General features: G+C 46.7%; 2 protein-coding genes across 2 annotated transcripts in view; one reads left to right on the forward strand and one right to left on the reverse strand.

Annotated features, from left to right (window-relative positions):
* The window catches only part of FBXO32 (F-box protein 32), a 28,605-nt gene extending 16,238 nt beyond the window's left edge, over positions 1-12,367 (reverse strand). The window contains exons 1-4 of the mRNA XM_090040594.1: positions 12,096-12,367; positions 6,773-6,885; positions 5,013-5,062; positions 4,360-4,452 (exon numbers count right to left, since the gene is read on the reverse strand). Of these exons, the coding sequence (XP_089896720.1) occupies positions 4,360-4,452; positions 5,013-5,062; positions 6,773-6,885; positions 12,096-12,211 (372 nt within the window). The 5' untranslated portion in view covers positions 12,212-12,367. The remainder of the gene's footprint in view (positions 1-4,359; positions 4,453-5,012; positions 5,063-6,772; positions 6,886-12,095) is intronic.
* The window catches only part of NTAQ1 (N-terminal glutamine amidase 1), a 129,824-nt gene that overhangs the window by 63,375 nt on the left and 38,842 nt on the right, over positions 1-27,607 (forward strand). The gene's annotated exons all lie outside the window — the stretch shown is intronic.

Here is a 27,607-nt window from a genome sequence, read left to right on the forward strand (position 1 = left end):
TCAATCTCATTTTATTTGGGAGGATTAGGCAGGCAAAATAAATAAGTTTTAAGAAAAAGAAAAGGTGGAATGAAAAGCTGCAAGTTGCTCCATACCCTTAATCTTCCTGGTTCCACTCATGTGCTTGTGCCTTATGACACTTAAGGGCAGAAAGATACTTCCTAGTTTCTCAACAATTAGGAAGTAGAATGAGAAGAGTTCCCATCCAAACCCCCTAAGAAAGTCCCAGATTGAAACATTTAGACAGCAAGCTGGTCAGCTAGTTTGTGGTTTGTGGTACAGGGATAAAAAGTATTCTTCTCCCCCCCACCCAAGAGCTGTCAAAACACAAGTCACTATGCGGCACTGAGCATCGCATGTCAGATCCTCAGCTAAGGTAAGTTTGCACAACTCTGACTCCCCTGGTTGAATATTTGGCTTCTAGCATCTGCAATAGAAGTTTATTGCAATGAAAACTTGCCCCCCCCATAACACACACACACACACACACACACACACACACACACACACACTTGCTGAGGCTTCATATGCCAACTTCCAGCCTGGAACAAAACTGATAGTCAGATAAATTACTGCAACTCACAATAAAGACACCAATAGATCTACCAACAGATGCTACAACATAAATCCAGGATTCCTAAAACTAGGTCCCATAGAAATTTTAACACATAAATCTGAGAAAGTACATGAGCTAGCCACGAGCTGTCTAGATCACGTGGTTCAAGAAGATCTGTCCTCAGGCATCTGGGATCAGGTTCAAAAACTTTATGATTTGAAGCAGTGTTACAGCAAGAGTGCCTCATCTCTTGCAAAATATTATGAAAACACTGTAAGGTAAATCCTTGTGAAGGGAGGAAAGTCTGCACAGGCTCACTGTCATCTACCAAAAACATTTCAGAAAACAGGCAACAGCTTTAGTGTTTGCCTTGCTGTCTAAAAGGTGCGATATCAGCTCAGCTCATGTTACAGATGTACACGGAACATACCTTTATGCAGTCTCCATTTTTAAAACTGCCCCACAGCTACTTCAGGATTAATATGTGGGGTCTAAGCTCAAACTATTTTCCAAGCTTCTTGGTTACTAATGGAGCTGAAAAGTGAAGGCTTAACTTCACACCTAAACAGTGGGTGGGAAGATGCAAGTCATTAGCCGGCAAGAACCCATTTCAGGGTGATAGCCCCAACAGTGTGAGATGTGTACTAAGTCACAACAGAAACTGTATCATGACAAGGTGAGTGTTTTCTACAGAAACGTATCACACAATCCAGTGGCTTCTTGGCTTTCAAAGGAGAAGACACTTCTTTACCTACACTGTTTGCCAAGGTGTTACCTATAAACTGCAAAAAACCCCAATATTTTCAAGCCACTCCTGGCTCAAAAACAAGTTGTCAGTGTTCCTGTGAGATGCATGAGCTTAGCAAAAAGATTTTTAGGTTTTACCCAAACAAGGACATACTTAGTAGCAAGATCCAGGAGACAGAAGTAGGAACCTTGGGTAGGCTTTTGAATACTGAGTTTTTCATGAGTTTTACAAAAAGCAAGCAAAGCAGATACGCTAGAGGCTCTTAATGAACAGCTGAGCTGTTAACAGGGGAGTTCTCAGTGCACTCAAAAGCTATATTGTTTAGTAGTCCACAATGCTTATAATGAAGTTTCCAGGATACAAAGAGAAGCATTTTAAACGTCTCCCTGGCCACCTGTACCTTCTCTCCCTACTCCAGTTGTGAAGTGGCACTTGGAAAGTATTTGCATTTGGCAGTATGCTATTGATCAAATGTGTGAGGCTAATGGAGTTGTACTTCTCCAGCCATGGGAAAAGGGGGGGAGTTAATGTGCAATGGTAAGGGCATGTTGTGTGTGATGGACTGCTCACCTATGTGCTCTGGAGCATCTCCCTGCTTTGTTAAGGACTATCAAACAAAACCCAAGAGGCAATTCTGTGTCCAAGCAGGACATCTCATAAACAAACCATGCACATGGTGTTTTAAGAGCTACTATCCAGAGATGCAAGTGAAAAGTTTGTATTAGCCAAGTCAGTTTTATATATTTGCAGCATAAGATTATATTTAAATGGTCTTACCTGCCAAGCTGCTAGCCAGCTTAAGATTCATTTTTCCAGGTTATGCCATGTTCTTAAAACTACTGATCAAGTCTCACAGCTTGGATGCAAGGCAAGTCAAAGAAACAAGAACGCCTACCAACTTTAGTCTGAGAGGCTGCTGCCTCTGCCAGTCTGTGATAGTGGATGATGAGAAGAATCTAAAAATGCCACAATTTGTTCTGCTTGTGTCTTTACACTGCATCCTGAAAATAAATTGACTATGACTAAAACTTCACTGGGCCAGCTATTTCATGGATGGCTCATCAGTTCAGAATGAAATCCTAACAGGAACCAAAATCACTTTTGGAGCTTAATATTAAATTTACATGTACCCTCCGCCCCTCAACTACAGTTCTTGGATTCCTGCCCTACACAGTGGTACAGTGTGGTTAGAAGCATTAGACACCAGAGATGTGCTACAGATCTGGTCACTGTACTATTGTTTTTCCACTTGCACAGAAGCTTCAAATAACAATATCTACATTTGAACACTGGAGATGATCATGTTGGAAGAGAGTCCATAAGGGTCTGTCATTCTAGAAGCTTCAGTTGATCTCCAAAATTTAATTCCATCTTATGTTTCTTAAGAAAAAAAAAGTCTCAAATTTTCATATAGGTGGCTTGCTGCATGCTACGTGGAGGATAGCACAGACAAAACATGGTGATTTCATTATGCAGGGAGTCTAAAGGATAAAGAAAAGGGACTAAACTGTCTTTTATAAAAGTTAACAGTAGCTCAGCTGGACAAAAAAAGGTTAACTATAGAGAAAGCCAAGTAACAATCACCACCTCCATCCTGCACAGAAAGATAAGAGGTTTTGATTAGATTAGGTTGGAATGCTTGGCCTACACCCAACTACACAACAGGTGCAGGATCCAAGGCTAAATTTATTCTGGATCATCTTTTTGACCAACTCTTTTCCAACAGTTGAGTAAAAGCAGTGTGCCAGCAAGGACTCCGCTTGCCCCAGAACCTAAAACCTAAACAGCCTGTACTCCACCAATGATCATCTGGTGATGGTGTATGAAGAGGAGCCTTGAGTTAATAAAAGATTTTTTTTTAGCTGATCAAGTTCCAAGCTTCGATAAACAAATTTTGAAATTTCAGATTAACTTGTGGTTAATGTGCCTATAAGCATTTCCTGGTTTTATGTCTTTGGTATAAGAGCAGTATTATTCTTGGACCACTGATAATTAGAGATGAAGTCTTGGTCTGCGTATATGGGCTTTGCACAAGGATCTAACATGGAAGTGTATGTAGTACTAGGAATCCTTTTCTATCTAAAGAGGTTGTGCAGAGATAACAGGAGAACCAGTTTGTTGGAGCTGTCCATGGAGCTATAGTCATGTCTGTTTCCTCACAGACTTAATAGCCAGTGACTCCTGGATATTCAGCTCTGCTTGTCTCACTCATGCTCTCCACACTTCTCGCTTTTACCTTCTCAAATGGGTCACTGGTGGACTAGTAAACATGACATTCAGGGATCCTTAATCTTCACATGCATTTCAAATAGCCTGTGTTCCGGTGCACAGGCTATTCCACTGCACTCAAGGCATTCAGCATCCCCCAAGTTTTTGTCTATCATATCTTATAACTGTACTTTGGTGGTGGGGTACATCAGTTAGTGTTCATTAAGGAGAAGGCTGATAAACCTGGAGCACAGGCATCAACATTACAAATTTACAATGTCCTTTTATAGAGTTTCAACCATGAGATGAATGGATCCTCTTCCAAAGCCAGTAGATAGGCAAGTTTCCATGGCCTCATTGGTCAGACTGCCAAGAAAATGGCAGTTGCAGTTGGGGAGACCTGCTCAGTGATATCTTGACCAAGGATAGTCAAATCATTTCAAAGAGAAACTGAACAGATGACTTAAAACCACCTCCACCACACACATGCACATACCCCACCAAAAATTCAGAAACAAGTCACCACCACACCTGCTTTCCATCACAGTACGTGGCAGGAAAACTGGAGATGCATAACTTTCGTTTCACTCCTCTACACAGGCCCTCCATCGCCAGTATATCTAAAAGCAGGCTGTGTGGGATTTATCTGGCCCGTGCAGGGAATGGACAAATGGACATCTATATATCTTGAGATGCTTTAACTAGTCCCAAAGCCACCCTCTTGCTCTGTGGAAGAGCACAGCATAGGTTTTCTAGTCTTGAGCTCACTCTTTGCTCAGTCAAGCACCTCAACAATTTGTTTCTTCATAAGAGGTTACAGTAAAGTCAGTCTTGGCCTTATACTTACCCTAACAACATAGTTGAACCTTCTGGAATCCAGAATAGCGCTGGAGAAGTCAAGTCTATTGAAAGCTTCTCCCAAGGTACAGTAGCCGTGACGCTGAGAAATGAGAAGCACAAAGCTTTGTCATGTTTTATTGGACAGAGACAGAATAAAGTCAAAGTGGTTTCTTATATCCACTCCTTCCCCATGCGTGCAATTGAATTGGCATGCAGTGCTTTTTCATGCTAGGGATGAACAGGGCAAAAGCTAAGAATGTTATTCGGTTTACCAGTAGGTAAGCAAAGTCATTTTTTAAAGCATGGATAGCATTTGGCACAATTACGGCCTGATCCTCAATTATGGCCTGTAATCACCCTTGCAAGACAAATTACAAGCCAGATCATCTAGTTCAGGGGTTTTCAACATTTTTGGAGGAGCATCCCATCCTGGCAAGTACCCTCTTCTGGATATGGAGTGGGGAGGGGATCCCTCTGGCGGCCAAACACAAAGTGGCAGTGGTGCATGGCAGCCACACAGCGGTGGTGATGTACCCCCCTGTTGACAACGTTGATCTAGTTGTTACAATTTTGCGATGCCAAAATATACCTCAAGAGGTCTGACCCATTAACAGTGTTTGGAAAAACCAGCATGGGGAAATAAAACAAGAAGGTACTCACTTCTTTTGTGCTTCCCTTGTGAACATATATCCATTTTTCTTGATGGAAGTCTGTTAAGAAAGGAAGAGAGACAGTTTCTTCAGTTAAATGGATAAAAAGATGAAGCCCAATTCTGGTCTCATGCCAGTTCCATCATCTCCACTGGTATTATTTTTTTTGATGCAACCAGGATCACCATCAGGCCCTTCTGGGTTGCTTTGCTTCCCTAATCCTTCATCTGATAGAAGGAGAATCCTAGAAAGGGCATGTGTTTCACTAATACAGTCCGAGAGACTCTTTGTATTTAATAATCTACATACTGCAGATCTACCACAGTACCTTACTTGCTTTGCTCCCAGCCCATAAGAGAGGCTGGCAGCCAGGTTTTGTTATTGATTTTATTAAATATTCACTACCTTGGTTACAGTGTCTGGATTAAATGTCAAGTATAAAGTTGAGCAAAAATGTCACAAGACTCAGAGACACTCTAGCAGTTATAGTGGTGAGCTTAGGCATTCATAGAGGCCCATGAGAAACTGCTTTTACCTGCATGTAAAATTTTTTTAGGCCTGAATTTGCCATATTTTTGGCATCCTACTCAAACATGAATGGGAGTAAATTAAAAATACAAAGACATGAACATCTTTGCTCTCTTGCTTTGCATCATTTCCCAATAACTACAGGAGTTCAGGAACCCACTCAGCACTCTCCTATCCCATTCTCTTCTTCAATGCATTTTACAGTGGCCCTTTCTTAGTGAAGCTGTTTAAGGGTGAACCATGCTTTTATCTTCCCCTTACCTTTAAGAGTAACTTTAAAAGATAAAGGCAACTTTAAACCCTCAGCTTTTATCTTTAAAGATGGGATTCGATGCAGAAGAGTACTACATGTAATGCAGCATAGAGGATACAAATGCAGATGCCCTTATGTTAGGAAACAAAAGTTAAGGGGCAGGTCCAAGTTTCCATTGCACATGTACAGATCCTCAAGTCAGGCCTTTAAGTCAGTGACCAAGGTCAGGATCTGGTCAGAGATTGTCAAAGTAATGTTAATTTTGTTTACACTGCAGACTGAATCAAACACACCTCTGGGAGTCAATTTTGGCAGAGATTACTGAAACCCTGGGGGTTGCAAGGTAGCCAACTGATGATTCTCACAATACCATTTCCTCTCTGCGCATGTGAAGTTTACAAATGTAGCTGTCAATGCTCCAGTCAGACCCAGGCAGACACTCATCTGTGTACTTTCCACAGGGTCCACCCATACTGGGCACAGAGATAAGAGCCCAAGTTGCACGTGCGCTTGAGTTAAAACCTTCCACTATTTAGAGCAAGTCAGAATCTTCCCTGCCCCGCCATGTGCTTTGCATGGCCAGTGAGGGCCCAAATTTACATTCAGGCTTATTGCCTCTGTTTGTATAAATGTGTATAGGGAAGAGAGAGTAAAATTCAGTCTGCTGTGTGCAAGTCTACAGGGGGGGAAAAATTGGAACTGGTTCACTTGAATGTACCATAGGAAAAAATTAGTCTTCCTCTGCCAAATACAAATGACAAAAATTTGAACACAACAAGCACGAATGCTTGGAGCAGGGATTAACAACAAGGGCATAAATCTTCATATTAAGAAACGTATCCAAGTTCTCTACTTAAGTCACACATGGGTGCAGAGACTCAAGAGGCTTCTGGAAGGCTTCTTGACATTTATGCAAGAATATATACACTGCAGCATTTTTCCCCTCCTCCAACAACTTGTTTTAAAAAATACCCAAACGGCTGTCTTACACTGAATCTTGGTTTTGTTATTCAGCAGGTCCTTCTTTCTCTTCTTGGCAGCAACATCATAGTTCATGCCAGTGAAAAGATTCTCCTTATTGCGGTCCTCCTTTTTGCAGTAACTGTGAATGACAATGAAGAGATTCTGTTTATTTTGTGGTCTGGGGATTTTTAATTTTTTTTTTTTTTTCCTGCAAAAATTATTTTACTCTTCCCAGAAAACTGGTCTCTGTAAACTATGTGCATTTTTGCACCTACAAAACAGTGAATTTTAGTGCTATTCTGGAAAGAACTAGAAGCAGGATCAGAATTCACAAATGAATAGTAACAATAATCCAAAAATATATTTTTTCATTAAGGGTTTTGTACCCTCCATGCTTAGATTTTTGTGGTAATACCTATACAGACAGACACACACACACACAGACACACACACAGGCACACACACACACCATACCTATATACATGTTATACATACACACCTATAAAAACAGAACACACACAAATAACATGTGTTATATGATGAAATTCATGACCTTGAAGCACTCCTGCCCTCTTTAACCTTCTGCTTGTTTGATGTGGTCTCTTCCTACTAGCTGCTGTGGCTAATTGGGATTGCAACTCCTTCAGACAGGCTCATGCAAAGCACAATCCACTCGCCTACAAAGATGCAGAACCAGAGTGCCCAAAGCTTTCACTCTGTAGTGGCAGGCCATAATATCCTCATGCCAGTTAATAAAAGGTCTTTGGGAGGGGAACCGGACAATCAGCTTCTTCAAGATTTGAAATTTATTTTAAAGAGATGTGTTCCCAGCTTGTATGCTTGTAAACATAAGCAAACCACCAGCTCATGTTTGGATGGCTGTCTCCACAAGTCTGCAGACAGCTACTGGGGGCATTAACAGGTGGGATCTCTGGCTAAAATCATCTATTTAGAAAGGTTACGCACCCAGTTGTTTACCTGTACTAACCATGTAACAAAGGGATGCAACAAACCAGGACAGGAGCTTTTATCATCTCAAAAACATACCGCAAGTCAAACCTTTGAAGATACCCATTGACTTCAATGGGATTTGGATCAAGCCTTTAAAATATTTTGTGTAACTCTATATAGCGTCAAGCAGCAGCATGAAATGGAGACGAAGGGACAGTGTTGGCACTGCTGTTCAGGACCCTGCGGGCAGCAGGGAGAGGAAAGTCTCACGTCACCGTAAGCAGCAGTGGAAAAGCCACTACACCAGAGTCAGAGAGTTGGTGCCAGGGACAGCAGAGATACCCTGGCAGGTGGCTCGAGGAAAGGCAAACAAATGCCCCATCTGGGGGGATACAAGCTGCCATGGGGAAGGAGGGAGGTTTTAGAACTGTCCTACTTGAAAGTCCAGTCTTGTTCCTTCTCTTTGCTTTGTCAAGACTGCTTTTCGGTCCTGCACCTTTGCACCTGTCCCTGCTCCTAGTCAGGTGCTAGACTCGTGACTGTTACAGGGCTCAGATAAGAGCTTTGCAACATGCGCCCAGTTTCCTGCCCGAGAGGCGCATAAATAAACAGTCTCGTCTGCGTAGACAAAGATGTCAGGCTGCTTCCTGTCCTATGTAGTTCATGCTTAACTATTACAGGGCACGCTCTAAGGGCTTATCGTTTAAAAGATATTTTACATTATCTCAGAAGAGAACAAAACGCAGAGAGGATCTCTCTAAATATAGGTCTGCTGGCTGTATCCCTTTTCCTAAGCTTGCTTGCAACTGGGGGGAAGGGGGGTAGTAGTAGGTCACACGAACATGGGGAAGGTTTGCTATCAGCTACTCCAAATTCCACAGCACTTGGCTGCGCAGCGAGACCAAGCGACAGAAGCTTCCTCTTCTTCCATGGGTCAGTTTGGAGCTACGCGATTAACGTTGTGCATTGCAAACTCTTACTCCTAAAGCAACATCTTCCTCTAGCAAACCACAGGAGGGGGAGGGGCTCTATCTGGACACCTCCGTACTGGTCCAGAGCAGGTCCAACAGTGGGAAGAGGAACTCCCCCAGGAACCTGAAGCATTGGTAGGTTGAACACAGAGGAGGGAAAAGAATTGGTGGCTCCCCACAACCACTCTGACACTAAAACCTCTCAGAGCCCACTTCAAAGCCCTGGACTGCTTCGTTTTCCTCTTAAGCTTTCCAGCAGTTTAAGTGAAGAGCAGAGCTAATGACCCCCTCTTGGGGGTCTTCAAGGAGAGGTTGGATAGATATCTGGCTGGGGTATTATGATCCCAGCACTCGTTCATGCTCAGGACAGGGGGGTGGACTTGATGATCTGTTCAGGTCCCTTCCGATCCTAGAAACTGAAACTACAAGTCATGTTGTCAGGATTCACAGAGACGCAGCCCACAGGCTGCCCCAAGCATTTCACTGGCGCAGCTCAGATGGGGTGCCCAATAGCAGGCTAAGAGTGCTCTGCATCAGAGATGGGAGCTAGCTTGCATGCGAAGGCCGAGCTGCAGTGGTGTAGAGTGGGAAAGAAAAAGAAAGGCCTCTAAAGAAAAAAAAAGGTTACAACTTTTGAAGAAAGTTAGTGTGCAACCATCCCTACTGCATAGCGTGCCAGACACCAAGATTAAACTCAGTCACTGGAGCGTGAATCAGAGGGATCTTAGTCCTGCATTATGCCTTTAATCTCAACCCACCCCTGACTCCAGAGTTGACACCAAATGACTCATGAAGATTTCTGATTTATAAACAGCAGCTGTTGATGAAATCTAAATTGGGGGGGGGGGGGGGGGCAGTTTGGGATAACCATCTGCATCTGCCTGCTGCACTGTCAGACAGGACTGTGGACTGAATGGACCTTGAGTCTGATCCAGCATGAAAATCCACAGAAGGAACTGAAGAAAAGCACCAAGCTCATTATTCTACAGTCAACAGCCATTACATTTACCGGGTCTGACATTCTTCCGAGTTGCACGGCAGATATTCTGGAGTCTAAGCTTTCTTTTTTGGTGGGGCTCACAAAAATACCTGTCCAGCCTGAACCTCTGCTGCACTAGGAAACCCCATTCTGCCTGCAGGTCACAGGCAAATCATGCTTACTCTACGCCAGCTTCAGTCACATTCATCGTGATTGTGTGCAAAGAAACACCCCCCCAAATCTTCAGCCCAGATCATGGCCTACATAACCCTCACTCTAGGCTCTGATAAAGACAATGGGTGGCCTTGCCTTAAGAGCCTAGCTCTGGAATGAGCAGTTTGGCTGTTGGTTATCATCACACCCGGGGTAACAGCAAAGTCTCCCTGCCTATAATCTCTGCAGCACTGTAAACAGCTGAACTGCCTGAACATTTTGTTTGCATTCAGAGTCATCAAGCTACACAAGGAATATTATTTACACTCTGTGAAAGATTAATAGTTGCAAAGGCATCATGTTTCTCATGAACCAGGAAGTCTTAAGACATATATTCTTCTGGAAGAGGGGGAGGGATGTTACAGAAGTTTCCCAGCGAAGCTGGCAGTGGTCCAGATGATTTTCAGGGACACCTCTTACAGGCACCATCCCGCATCATTAAACTCAATGACAGCTTTGACATTTTCTTCCGTGCAAGCAGGGTCAGGGCTTGTGTGTTGATGCTGCTGCATACTTTTCTGAATTGCAGCGGGTCCCTGAATCCAATCCACCCCCTTCTCTGATTTAAGTTGTAGATGATTGTTTTATGGGAAGGTAGAGCTTTGCACACTTGGGTGACAGCCCAGAAATGGTACAGAACCCACGTGGGCCAAAAAGTCTTCAGCAGTGAATGTAGGTATCTTCCAAAGTCAGTAGGAGCTGTACCCGTGGCAGCTGGAAAGTCATGTTTACCCAAATCAGGAGCCCTACTAATCCCCATCTTCAATAGACCTTACATCTTTGTTTATATGCTTACTCTACTGGGAACAAAAACATCAGCAGATAAGATGACTCACTGGTACTCCACAGCATTAGATCATGCAGCACAGAACTGGTTATGATGGGGTCCTTGGACCCTGGGCTCCCAGTTCACAGGGGTGGCAAAGATTTAAAAGCCTCAGGATAAAAGTCTGCCAAGTCACCAAGTAAATTCAGCCCTGTTCCAAGCAGGTGTAATCCCAGAGATACCCAGGACTAAATTTGTCCCTAGATTATCAAGTTTCCTTTCACTCTATGGACACCTGGCTCATTGCTGCGGTTGCCTAAAACTCAACCGAACACCGGATCCTAAAGCATCATAGGCCTCTGACTGATTAATCATGTGACCTTGTAAAGGATACTGGACCGATCACTCAGCGGGGAGAGGACTTCACAATAAGCAAGATGTGCCCGAGCCAACCTTTCCAGGGTAAATAAATTCCAGATGCCGCACTGTCCCCTCCTGCTGTGCTCGGCCTCAGCCATGGTAACTGAGGTCTACTTCTCCTCCCAGGCAGGTTGCAAAAGGCATGAATCTCTCATGCTACAAAGAGAGATCAGGACGACCAACAAACATGCACAGGGAGCCCAAGGCTCCAACTTCTATTACACGGGGCGCGCCAGAGACAGCAGAGGGAGGGTTAAGTTTCACATCCCACATGGCTTTCAAAAATATATTGTTCCTTCACAGTATATATAAAGCAGAGTTAAAACAACTTGCTATCTTTGTACATGGGCGGCTTTTATAAACAAAAGCAGACCTCTGTTTAATGGCCCAAGTTCAAGGCTATGCCAGAGCCATCAACCAGGAGTGCCTGCCATAACAAACTGACGTCAGGCTACGCTTTCAAAAACACACACAACAAAGGCCCCAGTGTTTAAAAATAGATCCTACCCGTTTTCCTCTTTTTTTTTTTCTTTGAAGAACCAAAAAGAGACAAACCCCAGGACACGCTCTCCAGTTCCAGAAGCCGCGCGGATGAGCGCCGCCCGCCGCCAGCCAGGCTGCAACCACTGGTCTCCGTCCTTCACCACCCCACAAGGCAAGGGATGAAAGTCAGCCCTGCCTGCGCAACTAATCCCCCGCTGAAATAGCTAGCCTGGCTTTGGCAAGGGGAGATAAAAAAGGGTGATGTATTACAAACACCAAGCAGATGAGGGCTCCAAGAGGTTAAGCCTTTCAACAAAACGCGGCTTTCTGCTCCTTTCCAGGCCAAGAACCGTCGAGGGCTCTAGTGAGGGGAGGCAGGAGCCATCCATCGTGACCCGGCTGACAGCTCCTCGCCCGGCGGCGCGGGGAGGGAGGCTGAGGTCAGCCCCTGCTGCCCGGGCAGCGGGCACCGGGAGCGGGCAGCCGGGCGCGGACACACGGGCGCGGGCCGCACCCCGCAAAATAACGAACCCCCGCCTTCCCGCCCTGCACCCCGGGGCCGTCACCTGCTGAGGTCGCTCACGTAGCTGCTGCTCTTCTCATCCAGGAACCGCGTCCAGCCGTCCGCCGTCTTCACCCAGCTCTGCCCCGGCGAGCGCCAGTCCTGCCCCAGGAAGGGCATGGCTGCGGCTGCGGCGAGGCCCCTCGGGCGGGCGCGGGTGTGCGCGCGGGGCGGCCGCGGCTTGTATTTATCCGGGGCTGGCGCGGGCTTTGTTGCCGGAAGAGCCGCGCTGGCCCGGCCCCGCCCCGCGGGGAGGGACACGTGGCTTTGTTTACCAGCGCGGGGACCTGGAAACTTGGGCGCTGGCGCCGCCTCCTCCCTCCCCTCCCCCCGCCCGCCCGCCCGCCCCGGACGCGGGGACCTGCCCTCCGCCCCGCCCCGCCCCCACCTGCCGGCCCGGGCCCGGGCTCGGGGATGGGGAGGCTGTGGGAGCACAGCTGCGTCCGGCTCTCTTGGGCAGGAGCCCGGAGGCTGCATGTGCCAGAGGAAGAAGGGGACCCCCCCATCACCCCCGGTTCAGGCTCCCGGTTAGCATCGCTCCCGGGCACAAGCCTTCGGGGCGGGGCAGATGAGCAGCCCCTTGGGAAGCACAGCACTGAGGGCTTGGGGCAGAGGCCCCAAGCCAGTTCCCGGAGCGGGGGCAGGGAGCAGAGCATGCTAGACAGCGCTGGCCGGCCCTCCTGCCCAGCGCCACGACCAGATGGGGGGCAGGAAAGAGGCCCCTGGGCAGAGCCTCCTTCCTGGTGAGGTGGGCTGGTAGCTTGGCTACGACCAGGAGCGGGTTGTGGGCCTCGGGGACGGGGAGTGCGGGAGTGGGGAGCCAGGTGGCTCAGCCTGGTGCGCGCCAGGGTCTCCTTAGGCTTGCGGAGCGGGGACTGTGTGACATAGGAGACTGAGCTGGATGGACCTGTGATCTGACTCGGTCCGTGGCAGCTCTTATGTAAGTGTGTGGTTTGGGGCGTCAGATCAGGGGATGGAAGGGTCGGAGGAAGAGCTCTCGCATCGCCTCAGCCCTGTTTGCTATGCAGAGGGCAGTGCACTCAGAAAAGTATAAGCCTCCCTCACGGAAGTCATTAGATACCTAACACTTGAGTACTGGGGACGGGGCGGATCCCGGTGAGGGTGGCCAGTGCGGGCTTTGATTGCTGCTCCACCCAAAGTTTAATGCCAGCTGCCTGGCAGTTTTTCTAATCAGGCAGCACTGAGGGAGTCCAGTGACTTCACAACTCATTATAGGCTATCTGATCTCTCCTATACTTCATTCCTCAGATGTTAATGGCCTTCTCTTTTTTTTAATGGTCTTGATGGTCCACTAGTCAAGCTAGCCTTTGTTCTGCCGAGCTGCTGTCTGCTCGGGGCTCATGGGAGCGAAGCTCCTACTTCACAGCCTTGCTGGTTGTTTTGATCTCTTTCCAGTGAAGTGATACTGTTTTTGCTTCAATCCTAAACTCCATAATACAGCCCTAGGCCCTTAGTGTATTAGTTCAGCTTCTAGCTTATTTCAACTGGAGAAAAATGTGTTGTTTTATATGTGATGATGCATCTCAATATCTGCACCTTCCTTTTCAAAATTGTAGATCGGCCCATGACTGAGGACAACAAAAGAGAAAACAGCAAGGGGATTGTAGGTCATAGATTTATAACCAGAGGGGTAGGAAAGCAGCCCCACAGCTGCCTGGGTTCCCTGTGACAGACACGGTTTCAGGATAGCGGGGATAGAAATCGCCTCCCCCAGAATCAGCTTCCACATGCTCAGGTCTGAAGCCCCAGATGCCACCAAACCCCTTTGCCGGCTGTACCTCAGCTCTCGGGATGACCCCAGTTCAACAGTGGATGGGACTATTCCTGGAGAGCCCCCAAAACCCTTTCCCATAAAGGGAGGGGATTTCTATATTAGGAGATGATTCGTGTTGGTCATAGCCGTTGGGATGTTGGTATTCAAAAAAAACATGCACACAACAAAAAACCAGAATCTTTGAAACGAGTCGAGATAAATGAAAGCCCTGGAAGGAGGTCAGCTTTAAAATCATCCTTTTTCAGAGCCTGCTCTGGCAGAGCTGCCCTCGCGCCCCTGCCAGCGTGCGTGTGTCTTCTGAAACGTTCCAGAAGAAGAATCCAAAGTGCTGGCTGGAGAAGAGGGTGTGAAATAGCTGTTGCTGCCTCGTTTGTCCAGTGTTTGGCGTTTCCCCGTATGGGTTAAAACAGACGGACCTGCAAGCCAGGACTTCCTTTGTGTTGTGCTGCTGGCTTCATTTCACGTCTCTGTAGCAAGGAAATATATAAATAAATAAAGCCTTGGGGGGCTTGTATAAGACTGAGAGAGAGAGAAGCACCCCCACAGTGGCCTAGCTGTCATAATCCGAGTCACGTTGTCAACCTTTCCTGAGGGGGCTGAGCTTGTGGGATTGCAACAACAGCTGGCACTTGCAAGAGAAGGGGGGGGGGGGCTTTAAAATATCAGCTCCTGGTAAATACAGATCTGTTAATGTAATGCATTGCTGTTGGAGCTCTGCGGGTCTGAAAGCAGCAAGCACATGAAAGGGGGCGAATTCCAGATGAAGGCTACCGGAGCAATGTTTGCAGAGTAGGAAACTGAAGAAGCTACGAGTTAGAACACGAAGGAGCCAGGAACAGCAGCTAACTTGAATAGCTCAGTGAAAACAGAAAATAGCAACCGCTGTGAGGCTGTCTTGTGCCTTGCGCAGCACTGCACTCTCTAAGTCCATCCTGTGGCAAAGCAAGACAGATTTTCTGTCTGTAAAGGTGGTTCTTCGACATTCAGTTCCCACCATGGCCTTCCTGTGTGAACTTGGGTGATTCACTCTGCACTTCAGCTCCACATCTGTAAAACAGGGATGAAAATAATTCTTTTGTCTGGCGTGCTTCTATTTGAAACTCTTCAAGGTACAGGCTTCTGTACTGTGTTAGTGCAGTGCTTAACACTGGGAGCGCTCGTGTGTTACCAGCAGTAACATGGTGTCCCACATCCAGTCGTGCGGTTGTACCAATGCCCCTAGTAAGTGAAAGGGAGCACCTAGACTAAGAATAATAGGGAGGGGTGGAACTGCACTGGGGCTTTGGCAGGTCAAGATCTCCCGATGGCTCCTTTTTTACTACCCAACACTGAGAGGTTGATGGGGATCCAGCTCCTACTGGGTATGCAGATAGGGTGTTGTAGGAAGTACAATATGTAATGGTCTGTGGTCCATGCTACACAGTCAATGGAGTTATTTAGTGGAAGGGGAGTTTCGCAGAAATTTCTTCCCCACTGGTTCATCTTTGAGGGGGAAGGAAGTCTCTGGTTATAATTTTGTTGACTATTTTTTGTGGTGAGCTACTTACAAAAACGCTTCTCACATTTCATGTTACAAATCAATCTAGTGCAACAGAGATCAACCACATGTGACTTGCCATCTAGTGCGTTTCAAATTGCATATGTCTAAGGAATGAGGAACTACCTATGTCATGGTGAATATAATGCAAGGAAGGCCAAGGGAGTGATTAACACTTCAAGGATTTACAGATGACCTTAAGCCTCCTGGAGGGTGAGGCCATCTTCTAATAGCCTTAAAGTTAATTTAGCTTGCTAGGTGTGTTTGAATAAAGGCTGCCAGCTGTATATTACTTTGGTACTTGCCAAGTAAGTTAAGTCAGTCAGACATATGTCACTGAAAATATGTTCATCCTTTTAATGAGAATCATTTGGCAACTTTTACATGCAAGCCTGATCTGAGCTGTGGAAAGGGAGACACAAACTAGCAACATACATTACAAAATACAGCTTGTTTTCCTGTCAGTTATTCTGCATCAAGATCCAATCCTGGAAGTTCAGGCTCATCTGTAATGCATTTTATATTTATGCTTTTTTTAATATTTCAGATTCAGGGCAGAAAAACTTCATGCAAAGAAATCTTAATGACTTAAGAGGAAACAACTGAAAACATATAGAGCTAATAGTTTAGTGGTTTCCAAGGTTTGAGCTGCAGTCAGGTGGTAAGCTGGCTGGTTTAAGGTACAGTGTTAGATGACAAACTAACTACTGGATTAAAATTACAAAACATGGTATGTAAAGTGGGTTTGAGTGCTAGATCTGGCATGCAGGAGAGTTGCCACAGCCACTGATGACATCAGAATTGTACTTGTACATGAGAACAACTGGTTCACCAGAACTGAGAACAAAAGGGTATTAATGCTTTTGAATCAGGAAAATACATCTGAATTAAGCCACCATCCTGCAAGCACTTGTGAACATGAAAAATGGTACTGTTCTATATGGCACTATTGAATTTGCAGCTTTTGGGGTGCTACATGCTATGAAATTAGGAGCAAGAGTATGCATGGAAGCCAGAGCCACCTAATGCATGGGCCCATTCCCCAAATTACAGAAGAGGGCTGCTTCCAACCAGCAGAGGGAAATGGCAAAGACACATTGAGCAGGACAAATGCTGCTCCAGCTGTGTCTACTGGAGCTCCTCATATGGATGAATTGTATGGTAGCTATTGAAGTTCTGTGATGCTGGTGCTCTCTCTGGATGTTGGTGTGATAGGATGGAAACTGTAGGAGAAAAACCCGTGAAAATGACTGGCAGGTGCAAAGATTAGCAGATGAGCCATGCAAGGGAGTGGTCCTAGTCACAAAACTTGTTCATGAATAACTAACCATTGTTCCATGTGTACAGATACAACAGTTGTCTATGGGATTTGCACGTGGGGTTGTAAGCATCAAAGGGAGAAGATTCTACCACTTGGACTAAAAGAGCCACTCCATGAGATGCTGCCAAGATACAGACCCTTTTGTTAATGGAGTTTTTCACTAGACAGAACCTCAATCTCCTACATCAGCTTGGTGTATCCCCATGAACTCAGATCTCTGCATGGATGCATGCATTTTAAAGAAATCAGAATAAAATAAAGGTCTTTTTTGCCATGCTGAAAAGATTATAAGCAAGGACCTGATTGGTTCAGATTATACTGCACACCTGTCATATGGGTAGCTGCACTGTGCATATTTTATAGCTGCATATATTATAGAGTGAGTCATGCTGTAGATGAGCTGTGATTGGCAGCTACAGAGGGATGTCTTCCTGAGAAGCAGTGATGCACAATTAGCCAGATTATCTGGTTGTGTCATTTTGGTAAAAGGACATGTAGGTTAGTTGTGTGCAGATGTGACGGCATAGCTGTCAAGTCATGTAAGGTGGCTTGTCTGGGTTTAAGGTTTCAGGGGCTGTATAAATTGGGGCTTATTATTAGAATGGAAGGGGTGAGATGGGGCTATGGTCACATACCATGTTACAGAAAAATCCAGTAACTCGATCTCTCTGTACTCTGAAGACCTGGATTGTTTATATGTATGCTACTTCCCCACACAGGCTGCACCAGGACTCAGGCTGTAAGGCTTTTTGTTTCCAGGAGAAAAAGGAACTTAGCCTGGCTGTTGCCACTGAGTTCCAGATATCCCTGGTGTTCAGCATGGTGACAATCAAGAAGCTAAAACTAGTCAAAAGTGGGTGATAGGGGTAGGACCAGTTATCCTGTAAATCCCTACCACTGAAGGATGAGTTTATCTAAGTAGAGGAGCAAGTGAACTGGCCAGTGTGGGTTTGTATCACGCTTAGATGAACTCAGCTGCTCAGCTGTGTGTGTAGTTTCTGTAAGTTGGGGCCTGTGCTTTTGGAGCAGGTGGCTCTTGAGTTTTAAACCTAGCATTACTATCGATTACTAGATGACTGTGACACATACTTCAGTGACAGTCCTGAAGTCCTAGATGCCCCTGTATTGTTTCTACCTGTAGGAACAGTGCAGTGCTTCTGTGGAGATTGTTTTAGGCCCATGTGTTCTGGGGATCTATTGGCTTTGTCTGTGTATATGAGAAGCCATAAATCTGGGTGTCTTCATGTTATAAATCTTTACTTTCCAACAGGTAAAATCAGCTCCTTCTTATACTAAAAAAATGCCGATGGATAATACAGGAAGGGTACAAGTGACATCAGTGCATTTACCACTAAACCAGCTGCATTACTGCACAGCAGCACTGCAGACACCTGGTGGTTAGTCACGACTCATCATAATCCCTAGTGCCAGGGATATAATTATATATATCATGTATATATCTGAATATATATATATCTGAATCAAAGATACTGCCAACTGCAGCTTGACTCCTTCAAAGAAAAATATAAGAAATAGCACTTGGCAAGAAACCCTCCTATAGCAGAACCCTGAATGCCAGACCAGCAAGAAATAGTGGCAGATCACTGTGTCCTGGGGTTAGATTCACTGATGCAGTTCATGTGAGGGTAATTGCCTGTTTTACAAGGCCCTCATTTATGTCACACGTTCGGGTTGCCCTTGCTATACTCCTGTCATCTGAAGCCCCCTTTACAACACTGTGATTGGAATCAAGTTACAGGATTTAAGAGAACTTGAATTGTCTCTTTCTGTCTTGACCCCAGCTGACTTCCTGCCCTTGAGCAGGGGGCTGGACCCGATGATCTTGCAAGGTTCCTTCCAGCCCTAATGTCTATGAACCTCTTTCATTTGGCTAGGTAGACCCTGGTGTCCCAATGTGATCTGCTGTACCGTATTTGGAACCTCAGGTTCAACCATGCCATGTTTTGCCCAAGAAATGAGTCACTTCATGCTTCTTGGCAACGATGAGACTGAGCTAACCTCTCCCTCCCAGTCACCCATACCCAGATACTTGAATGGCTGAATCAGTTTGTGAGGGCAGAGCAGGGGCATGTGGGGAAGTCCATCCTCTCCCATCCACATAGGAACACATACCGTGTGTGCAAAAGGGTTTCTCTGGTGCAGCAGTGTGGGACTGGGAGTCTACTGGGACTGGTACTAGCTCTCCTGACTCAGTGTGCTATGGACCAAGTTACTTCACCTTGTCATGTCTCTTTCTTTAAATAAGCTATTTATTCTTAGAGCATTGTCCACACAGTCACAATGATATAACAATACCTGTGAATACGAGGGTAATCCTTTTTACTCACTCCTGGAGGTCCTGAGGGGGTGCAGCGTTACATAAAAGTGGTTTATTGTTATCGGTGGCTGGTTTTCCTGCATTCTAGGGAGCATTGCTTGTTCTCTTGTGACTGCTGCCTTCTACAGTTGGTGGGTGGTGGGTGGGATTGCCAAAGCTTCTGTATGACCAGGCCTCACAGCTTTGGCACCAAACACCTGAATGGCAGGGCAAGCTTTTTTCTCCTGTTTACAGACCAGTTGCTTCCCAGAACTAACACCTTCTGGGTGACCCTATGAGAACTACACAAGTCCCAACTCTCCTCTATGATATAGCCCTATCCAGGACCCTCCAAAACAACCCTTTATTCCTGAATGTCCTCAAGAACACCCCCAAATCAAGATTTATAGCTCCCATGGCATTTTCCCGGGGAGTAGGACTATTCACACCAGTGTCTAGGCTACATTCTAACGTGTCTCTGCCTTCCCCCAGCTTTCTTGTCCGGGTGCCCATTTCTGTGTCATCTAAGAAAGACTAATGACCTTTATGAATGGTGAGCAGCAGTTTGGGATTTGGCTGCTGCAGCAGGTTGCCAATCCTCACTTGCCATCCCAGCACTCCTTGCTCTTTCACTTCCTCTCATCCCACTCCCTACCCCCACATTTTTGGCTGACTGTTGTCAAAAAGTACCACAGAGCCTTAGGGCCAGTGGCTATGCTGGGGGGCAAATATGGCAAAAGTAGATAGCACTGGGATATCAGCAGGGACTGCACAGGCAAGAGGTGGAGCATGGAACAAGAATGCACTGAGAAGAACAGCACACAGCAGGGGGAAGGACCTTGGGAAAGCCCCCTCTGTGGCCCTTGCTGCTGACCTCCCCCAGGCTCCATGAGCTGGATCTAAACTCATTGTGTGCTGGATCCAGCCCACATACTATGGGTTGCTGATCCCTGATCTAAGGCATTATCTTTATGGGGAGAAGTTTTTGTCCACATGGAGGTTTACACTAGTAGAACAGCACCTGAATTACTATCTTGGTATCGCTGATAAAAATGTTGCATGCAAGCAAGCCCAAGCAGCTTCAATAGTTATATCCAGGGTGCATCTAAATGAGATTCTTAATGTGCAGTAGCCCAATAACACTGTGCAGTAGTGTGCCGGACAAAAACCATGCTAATACGCTACTGTGCAGTATTTAGGCTACTGTATAGTAAGTGTCACTAAAAAATGGTGCACCGGTGCTACTGTGCTGCAACTGTAGTTATTGTACATTTAGTTAGTATTTCATTAAGCAAGTAGTAAATGAAATGCACAGTAACTACTACACATTAACGAACATGTAGATATGCACCCAGTCAACTGGAAACACGGTCCTGATGATATCATTTGGAAAAGCTGTTCTCCAGGCCCTCACCTTCAAACTATGCCCACCTCCAATGACTGTTGCTTTCACTGGTGCATAGTGGCTGCCACTATCTACCTGAATTTCAGTGGTGCAGAAAATGATCTGTAGACCATGATCAGACTGATCCTTCAGGAGGAAAGGTGTTGCATGAAGGTTGATTATAACACATACCTGATCCTAGCCTTTCAAACCACTTGACTCTAAATGCCTATTAATAGGTGTACATAGCACTGGTCTCTTATGCCAGAAAGTAATAATAGTAGCACTTAGCCTTTTACATAATACCTTCCATCTTCAAAGTATTAACAAACATTAATCCTCATGCCAGGCAGGTGAATATCATTATCCTCACCCCGCAGATGGAAAGATTTAACAAAGCCTGTCAAAGAGTGAGTCAGTGTCACAGCTGGGATTGAATCACTGGGGTTCCTGTTGCCCAGTCCTGTGACCATTAGACCACACATAGTCATCAAATACGCAGCTAGAATTCTCCTGCAATGCACTGTCCCAGCTAGTTCAGTGTGACTGCAAAGCAGGCTGAACTAATAGGCAGGGCAGTCTGAAGGGAACTGCTGGGCTATTAGTCACTTTTTGAAGGTATTCACCACCTATGCACCTGTTGCACTGCTGGTTGTGTCGTTTCCTCAAGTTCAAGGCTTTTCACTATGATCTCTTGTTTTCAAGGGAGGCAGCTCTCATGGAATGTCAGTAGGTTTAGGGGACTTTGCTCTCTTGGTCATCTTTGAAAATTGCAGACTAAGATCTTAATGTCTCATGGAGATTATGTAAGGAACACTTGTACTGACAGGGAGGGCAGCTGTATTCATATCGGTTCCTAGTAAATCGATAAAGCTGCCCGGAGCACAGAACTGGGATTCTGGGTTCTAATCCTGGCTGGGTCACACACTCACTTTTTGACCTTGGGGAGGTGACTTGATCTCCTTGGGCTACAGCCAACCCAGAAGTGAAATAAGAGAAGTAAAAAGCAGGAGCACTTTGGAAATTGGATAGAGCACAGGATTAAATTTTTCTGGGTAAGCACTCTCACACCAGTTTGGGTGTAAAGGTTAAATTAACGTGTCTATTTTTTTTTTCTTTAAATCCTCTCATTACGAATGCCGAAGAGAATCCTAACCCTTTCCCCAAACAGGAACTAACCGAGTGAAAAGAGGAATTCTGACAGCTTTAATTAGAGAAGAGATTGTTCTACTGTAATATTGTCAGTCCATTGTATATAAAAGAAGTCCATTATGAAGAAGTCCACTTCAGTACATGCTATGCTGTCTGTCACAAACAAGTTCATGCTCCCATCCTTTGTATATGTTAGGGGCAGATTTCAAGGGGAAAGCAGGCTGGGAACAAATGTAATATGAGCAGAGTGAATGTAACTAGTGCAGACTGAGTGACTGACGTGTATTGGGAGAAGAATTCGAACTGTCCCCAGGAGCTGTTCGCTCTTCATACTAAATTCTAAGCCTTGTTGCAGATGATTGTGGATTTAATTTGATAGCCAATGTCCAATTTTCATGTCTGTGACCATAAAGGATCTTGCCACCTCCTATCTGCTGGGTTTAAGGGAGGATTTTGGAATATGGTATTAGCCAGCAATTGTTAGTGCCTGACATTCAGTTAAACCATTTCCGAGATCTAAGTTTAATGCTACTGCAACTAACTCAGTAGACAGAGCCATGGCCTGGATCCTCCTATTGATAGCAGAGGCAAAACTTTCTACTGACTTCATATCACTAGTGGATAAAGGAATATGGTTAAATTACGGGACCAAAAAAAAATACCTACTTGTTCTCTCATTATTACATGGCATTGGACATACATTTAGGTCAACACATTGTATCTAGGGTGCCCGAGAAGAAACAAAGGTTTAAATTAATCAAACTCAATTGGTGCTGTGTATGCTCAGCATTTCTGAAAATCAGGCTACTCCCTTGGGTTCCTATATATGTATGAAGCACCCTAGCTTTAGGCACCCATAGTTGAGAATCCTGGGTCTGCTCTTAATGTCTCTTTGGCTTAACTTTCCGTTCTCTGAAACGGCTGTGAACGTGTATTCAAATAAAAGGGGCTTTGAGGCTTCACTCCTTAAAGTTAGCGTTGTGCTTGGAAGATGGGTTCTATAGAACTGCAAAGCCCATTATAATATCAGGACAATCTACTTTATATTTAATTGCAATGCATGTTCCCTAGGAGGGAAATGAAGAACCTGGACTCAGGTAACAGTGTGAAATTTCCACATCCCCCTGGCAATCTGAGGAAAGCAGCTGTTTAAATAATCCTGCTTGATGAAGAGTTGTTCCATTATTAGAACAGACTCCTGAACTGTGGGTTGTAATCCCAAATGGGGTCACAGGAGCTACCTACTGAATGATGGTTGAAATTCTCAAGTACTTTCTCCTCCTTACTTCCAAGTCCAACACTCTTCCTCTGACTACCCCTGCCAGGAACGGAGGAATAAGGAATTGAAGTTAACCCCTTGTTCCCCACCCTACCAACTGTCTAGCAGTCTCCAAAAGGAGCAATACTTTTTTTTATGCATGTGTTTGGCAAGTGAAGATTCATTGCAAATGCTGTATATTTTTAAAATCACAAGGAAGCAGGGTGAGAACTTCATTACTAATTTTATTTGATCCTAACATATAACATATTTTCTTAGTTTTGGCAGGCTGTGGAGGGCCACATGGGCAGCTTCACCCCTTGACAGGTGCCCTGCCCCCTGGTCACCATCTTGGGACCAGTGTCCCAATGCCTTGGTACCAATGTCCCAGGGCCAGCACTGGTGGGGCCCAAAGCAGGGCGTGGGCTGGCAGGGGTCTGTGGAGCTGGGCTGGGCTGCACCAGCAGGGAGAGGGGGGAGCCGGCCCGGCTCCATAGAGCCCCTGCCAGCCAGGACCCTGCGCTCCTGCCACCCTGCTCTGGTCCCTGTTGGCACTTGCCCTGTGACACCGATGCGGGCCTCGTGCACCTGCTCACTCCCAGTGCCCTCCAGCCCCGTGGTATAGGGGGGTGAGTGTGGTGGGGGGACAGTGCACAGCCCTCACCCCGTGCTCCCCAGCAGGTAAGAATCTGGTGCTGAGTGTGGGGAAAAGCGGCCCCTCCCCAGCTCCGTGGCCATGCTCTCTGCTGCAGCCACTTGCAGCACGCGGGGCTGTCCTGAGCAGGCACAGGCAGCCCCACACAGGCTGTGAGCAGCTGCAGTGCGGGGCGCTGGCCATGGGGCAGGCAAGGGGCTGCTTTTCCCCATGCTCAGCACCAGCTTGTAACCCAGCCCTGCTGCCAGCCTGGGCCCCTGTGCCAGCTCCAGTCTTGCCCGTCGGGGCTGCGCTGTGGCAGCAGTAGCTGCGGCCCACCCACTTGCTGCACTGGGCAGTGTTTCTCACCGCCGGCTGCCCAGCGCACAAGCTCCAGGCAGGCAGCAGCAGCAAACGCTGCCTGGCACAGCAAGTGTGGGGCAGTAGTTGCTGCCACTGTGGCGCAGCCCTGACAGGTGAGCCCAGAGTCGGTGTGGGGCCCAGGCAGGCAGCGGGGGCGGGTAATAAGCTGGTGTCAAGTGTGGGAAAAGTGGCCCTGCCCCTGCCCCATGGCCAGCGCCCCACACTGCAGCCACTCACAGTCCACCTGGGGCTGCCTGTGCCTGCTCAGGACAGTCCTGCCCGGGCTGCAAGTGGTTGCAGCATGGAGCATGGGCCATGGGGCAGGCGAGGAACCACTTTTCCCCAAACTCAGCTTTTCCCCAGGCGCCTTTCCTGTCTGGGGTCCCCCCTCCTTGCCTGAGGTTCCCACTCCAGGGCAGCCATGTGGTCCCGGGCCAGAAGCTCCTGCTGGGGGTTCCAGCTTGCAGGGATGAGGCGGGTGGGCCCTGCTGTTGCAGGAGCATGCTGGGCTTTCCCTTGGTAAATAATATAGGGCAGACCAATATTAATTTTCTAAATTTTTTAAGGGCCCTGCAGGCTGGATAGAATGGCCTTGCAGGCCAGATCCAGCCTGTGGGCTGTATTTTGCCTACCCCTGGTGTAAAAGTTACCATGGATGCAGCATTATTATTACTATTAGAGTTCCAGTTCTCATTGTTGATGGGACACACAACTTTTCCTAAATACAATCAGCCAATCTGCATTCCTAAAACATTGATTCTTTGCTTGTACATCTCACTCAAAGTTGGGCCAGGAAAAGCACCGGCACAGGCTTCAGATGGAAGAGATCCCAAAACACATCTTTAATTGAACAGAAGTTTCCACCTGAACACAGGTTTGCAGGGCTGGGCTAAGATCAGAAAAGCAAAAAAGCCTGTTGTCATGGCAAGAGCCTATGCTATTCTGGAGCTGTCATCATTCATTCTTTGTCTCTCACATCTGTTACTTTACATGTAATTAATCTTCAGGTTTAATTTTCTGCATACTTTTATGTACTGGCAATTAGTGTGTAAATAATGGGTATGTATCACTGCCCTCTACTGGATAGAACATTGGATCTAATAAAAGATGTGTCTGTTGTACTCTTCAATGGCTGGCCTATTTGGAACTGGAGCTATTAACATGTGCTAATGGCACATTAAAATGGTTTTGGCTTGTTTCTATGGAGCTGGAGGTACTAGCTGTAGCCTTGATACTGAACACTAAAGATTTTACTTGTGGTTTGTAGCCACAGAGAACTCTTTGTTATCAGATCTTCTGATTTTATTGCGAGTCTTGAAATATTTACATTTTTCTTAAAGCCTGAGTTCCTGGAGTATGACATTTGAGTGAGAATTTAGTTTGCATGTTTTTCACAAACAAAACGTAAAACCCCTGGAACAGGCTGGTAGTTCATGTACCTTTCTGGGATGCAGGAGGCCCAGGTTCAAATCCCTGTTCTGTTTTGGAGGAGAGAACGTAACAGGACTGGGTCCGGGTCTGAGCAGGGACTGGGTTACCACCCCCCCAAACACACACCGGGAGCCCCGTAGGCACCAGGGGAGGCGCACCCAGACCTAGGGTCAGTGAGGATCTAGTCAGGGAACTTCTGGAGGGACTAGACATATTTAAATCAGCTGGTCCTGACAATCTCCACCCCAGAGTGCTGAGGGAATTAGCAGAGGTCATTGCAGGACCCCTGGCACGGCTTTACGAGCACTCATGGTGCTCTGGAGTGGTGCCAGAGGACTGGAAGAGGGCCAACGTGGTTCCCATTTTCAAAACAGGGAGGAAGGAGGACCCAGGAAACAATAGACCAGTTAGTCTTACCTTGATCCTGGGTAAGCTTTTTGAGAAAATTATTCTGGCGCATGTCCACGAGGGGCCAGCAGGGGAGATTATGCTTAGGGGCAACCAGCATGGGTTCATTAGAGGCAGGTCCTGTCAGACCAACCTGGTGGCCTTCTATGACCAGGTCACAAAATCCTTAGATGCAGGGGTAGCAGTGGACATGGTCTTCCTGGACTTTAGGAAGGCCTTTGACACTGTCTCTCACCCCATTCTCATTAAGAAACTGAGGGACTGTGGTGTCGATACCTACACAGTCAAATGGGTCACTAACTGGCTGGAAGGCTGCACCCAGAGAGTGGTGGTGGACAGGTCTTACTCGACCTGGAGGGATGTGGACAGTGGGGTTCCCCAGGGCACGGTCCTCAGGCCTGCACTGTTCAACATCTTCATCAGCGATTTGGATGAGGGGGTAAAAAGCACCCTGTTCAAATTCGCAGATGGCACTAAGATGTGGGAGAAGTGGGCATGCCAGAAAGGAGGAATAGGTTGCAAATCAGACCTAGACAGGTTACAGGGGTGGGTGGATGAGAACAGGATGGGTTTCAACACTGACAAGTACAAGGTGCTGCACCTGGGGGGGAAGAACCAGCAGCAGACCTACAGGCTGGGGAACTCCCTTCTTATCAGTGCAGAGGCAGAAAAGGATCTGGGGGTCATCATTGATGCCAAGATGAACATGGGCCGGCAGTGTGGGGAGGCAGTCAGGAAGGCCAACCGCACCTTGGCATGCATCCACAGATGCATCTCATGCAGGTCCAAGGAGGTGATCCTCCTCGTCTATGCGGCACTGGTCAGGCCACAGCTGGAGTACTGCGTCCAGTTCTGGGCGCCGCACTTCGAGAGGGATGTCGACAGCATGGAGAGGGTCCAGAGGAGGGCCACTCACATGATCAGGGGACAACAGGGCAGGCCCTATGTGGAGAGGCTATGGGACCTGAACCTGTTCAGCCTCCAAAAGAGAAGCCTGAGGGGGGATCTTGTGGCCTGTTATAAACTAGTCAGGGGGGATCAGCAGGCATTGGGGGAGTCACTGTTTCCCCGAGCACCGCCAGGAGTGACCAGGAATAACGGTCACAAGCTGGCAGAGGGTAGATTTAGGCTAGATATCAGGAGGCACGACTTCACGGTCAGGGCGGCTAGGGTCTGGAACCAGCTTCCAAGAGAAGTGGTGCTGGCTCCTACCCTAGGGGTCTTTAAGACAAGGCTAGACAATCACCTTGCTGGGGTCGTTTGACCCCAGTACTCTTTCCTGCCATGGCATGGGGTCGGACTTGATGATCTGCTCAGGTCCCTTCTGACCCTAGAAACTATGAAACTATGAAGGAACCTGAGTTTGCGGTATCTCAGGCAAAATTTTCATCACCAGGCTGTAGAGATGATCTCACTTGTTGGAGCAGTTCTTTTCTGTATGTATAATTAAGTGCTTTTCATGTTAGAGAGAGACTGAGGACAATCAGACAAGCAGGACATTCACCAGTGATGTAGCATACTCAAATTCAAGTTCAAGTTCTTGAATGAGGCAGATATTTTCAACATTTCAGGTGAGCCCCTTAACCACGCAGCTGTTGGCTCTTTTCAGGTGAGTGTCTGTCCACCCATCTGATTCTCTCTCATATTTTTTCAGGAAAAAATCCTGAAGTCCCACTTTCATTCTGCAGAGCAAAACCAAGCTTACTAAAACCACGACCTTTTTCACAAAGTATTGTCTTTTTTTTTCCAGCTAACCCCACTGAAGATGACCGAAGTCACTCTTTAGTCAGTGTCTCTCAATAGGTCATATAAGCATGTCTGTTTGGTGTCTATTCTACCATGGTAGGTCTTGCTTAGCAGAGGTATAGGATGCGTGCCATAGTTTTCCTTCAGCCCGTTTGCTCTTCACTTTGCTA

This window comes from Crocodylus siamensis, chromosome 3 (genome assembly GCF_052110815.1).
Source record: "Crocodylus siamensis isolate JL-2025a chromosome 3, ASM5211081v1, whole genome shotgun sequence".
In the NCBI taxonomy this organism is placed as follows: domain Eukaryota; kingdom Metazoa; phylum Chordata; order Crocodylia; family Crocodylidae; genus Crocodylus; species Crocodylus siamensis.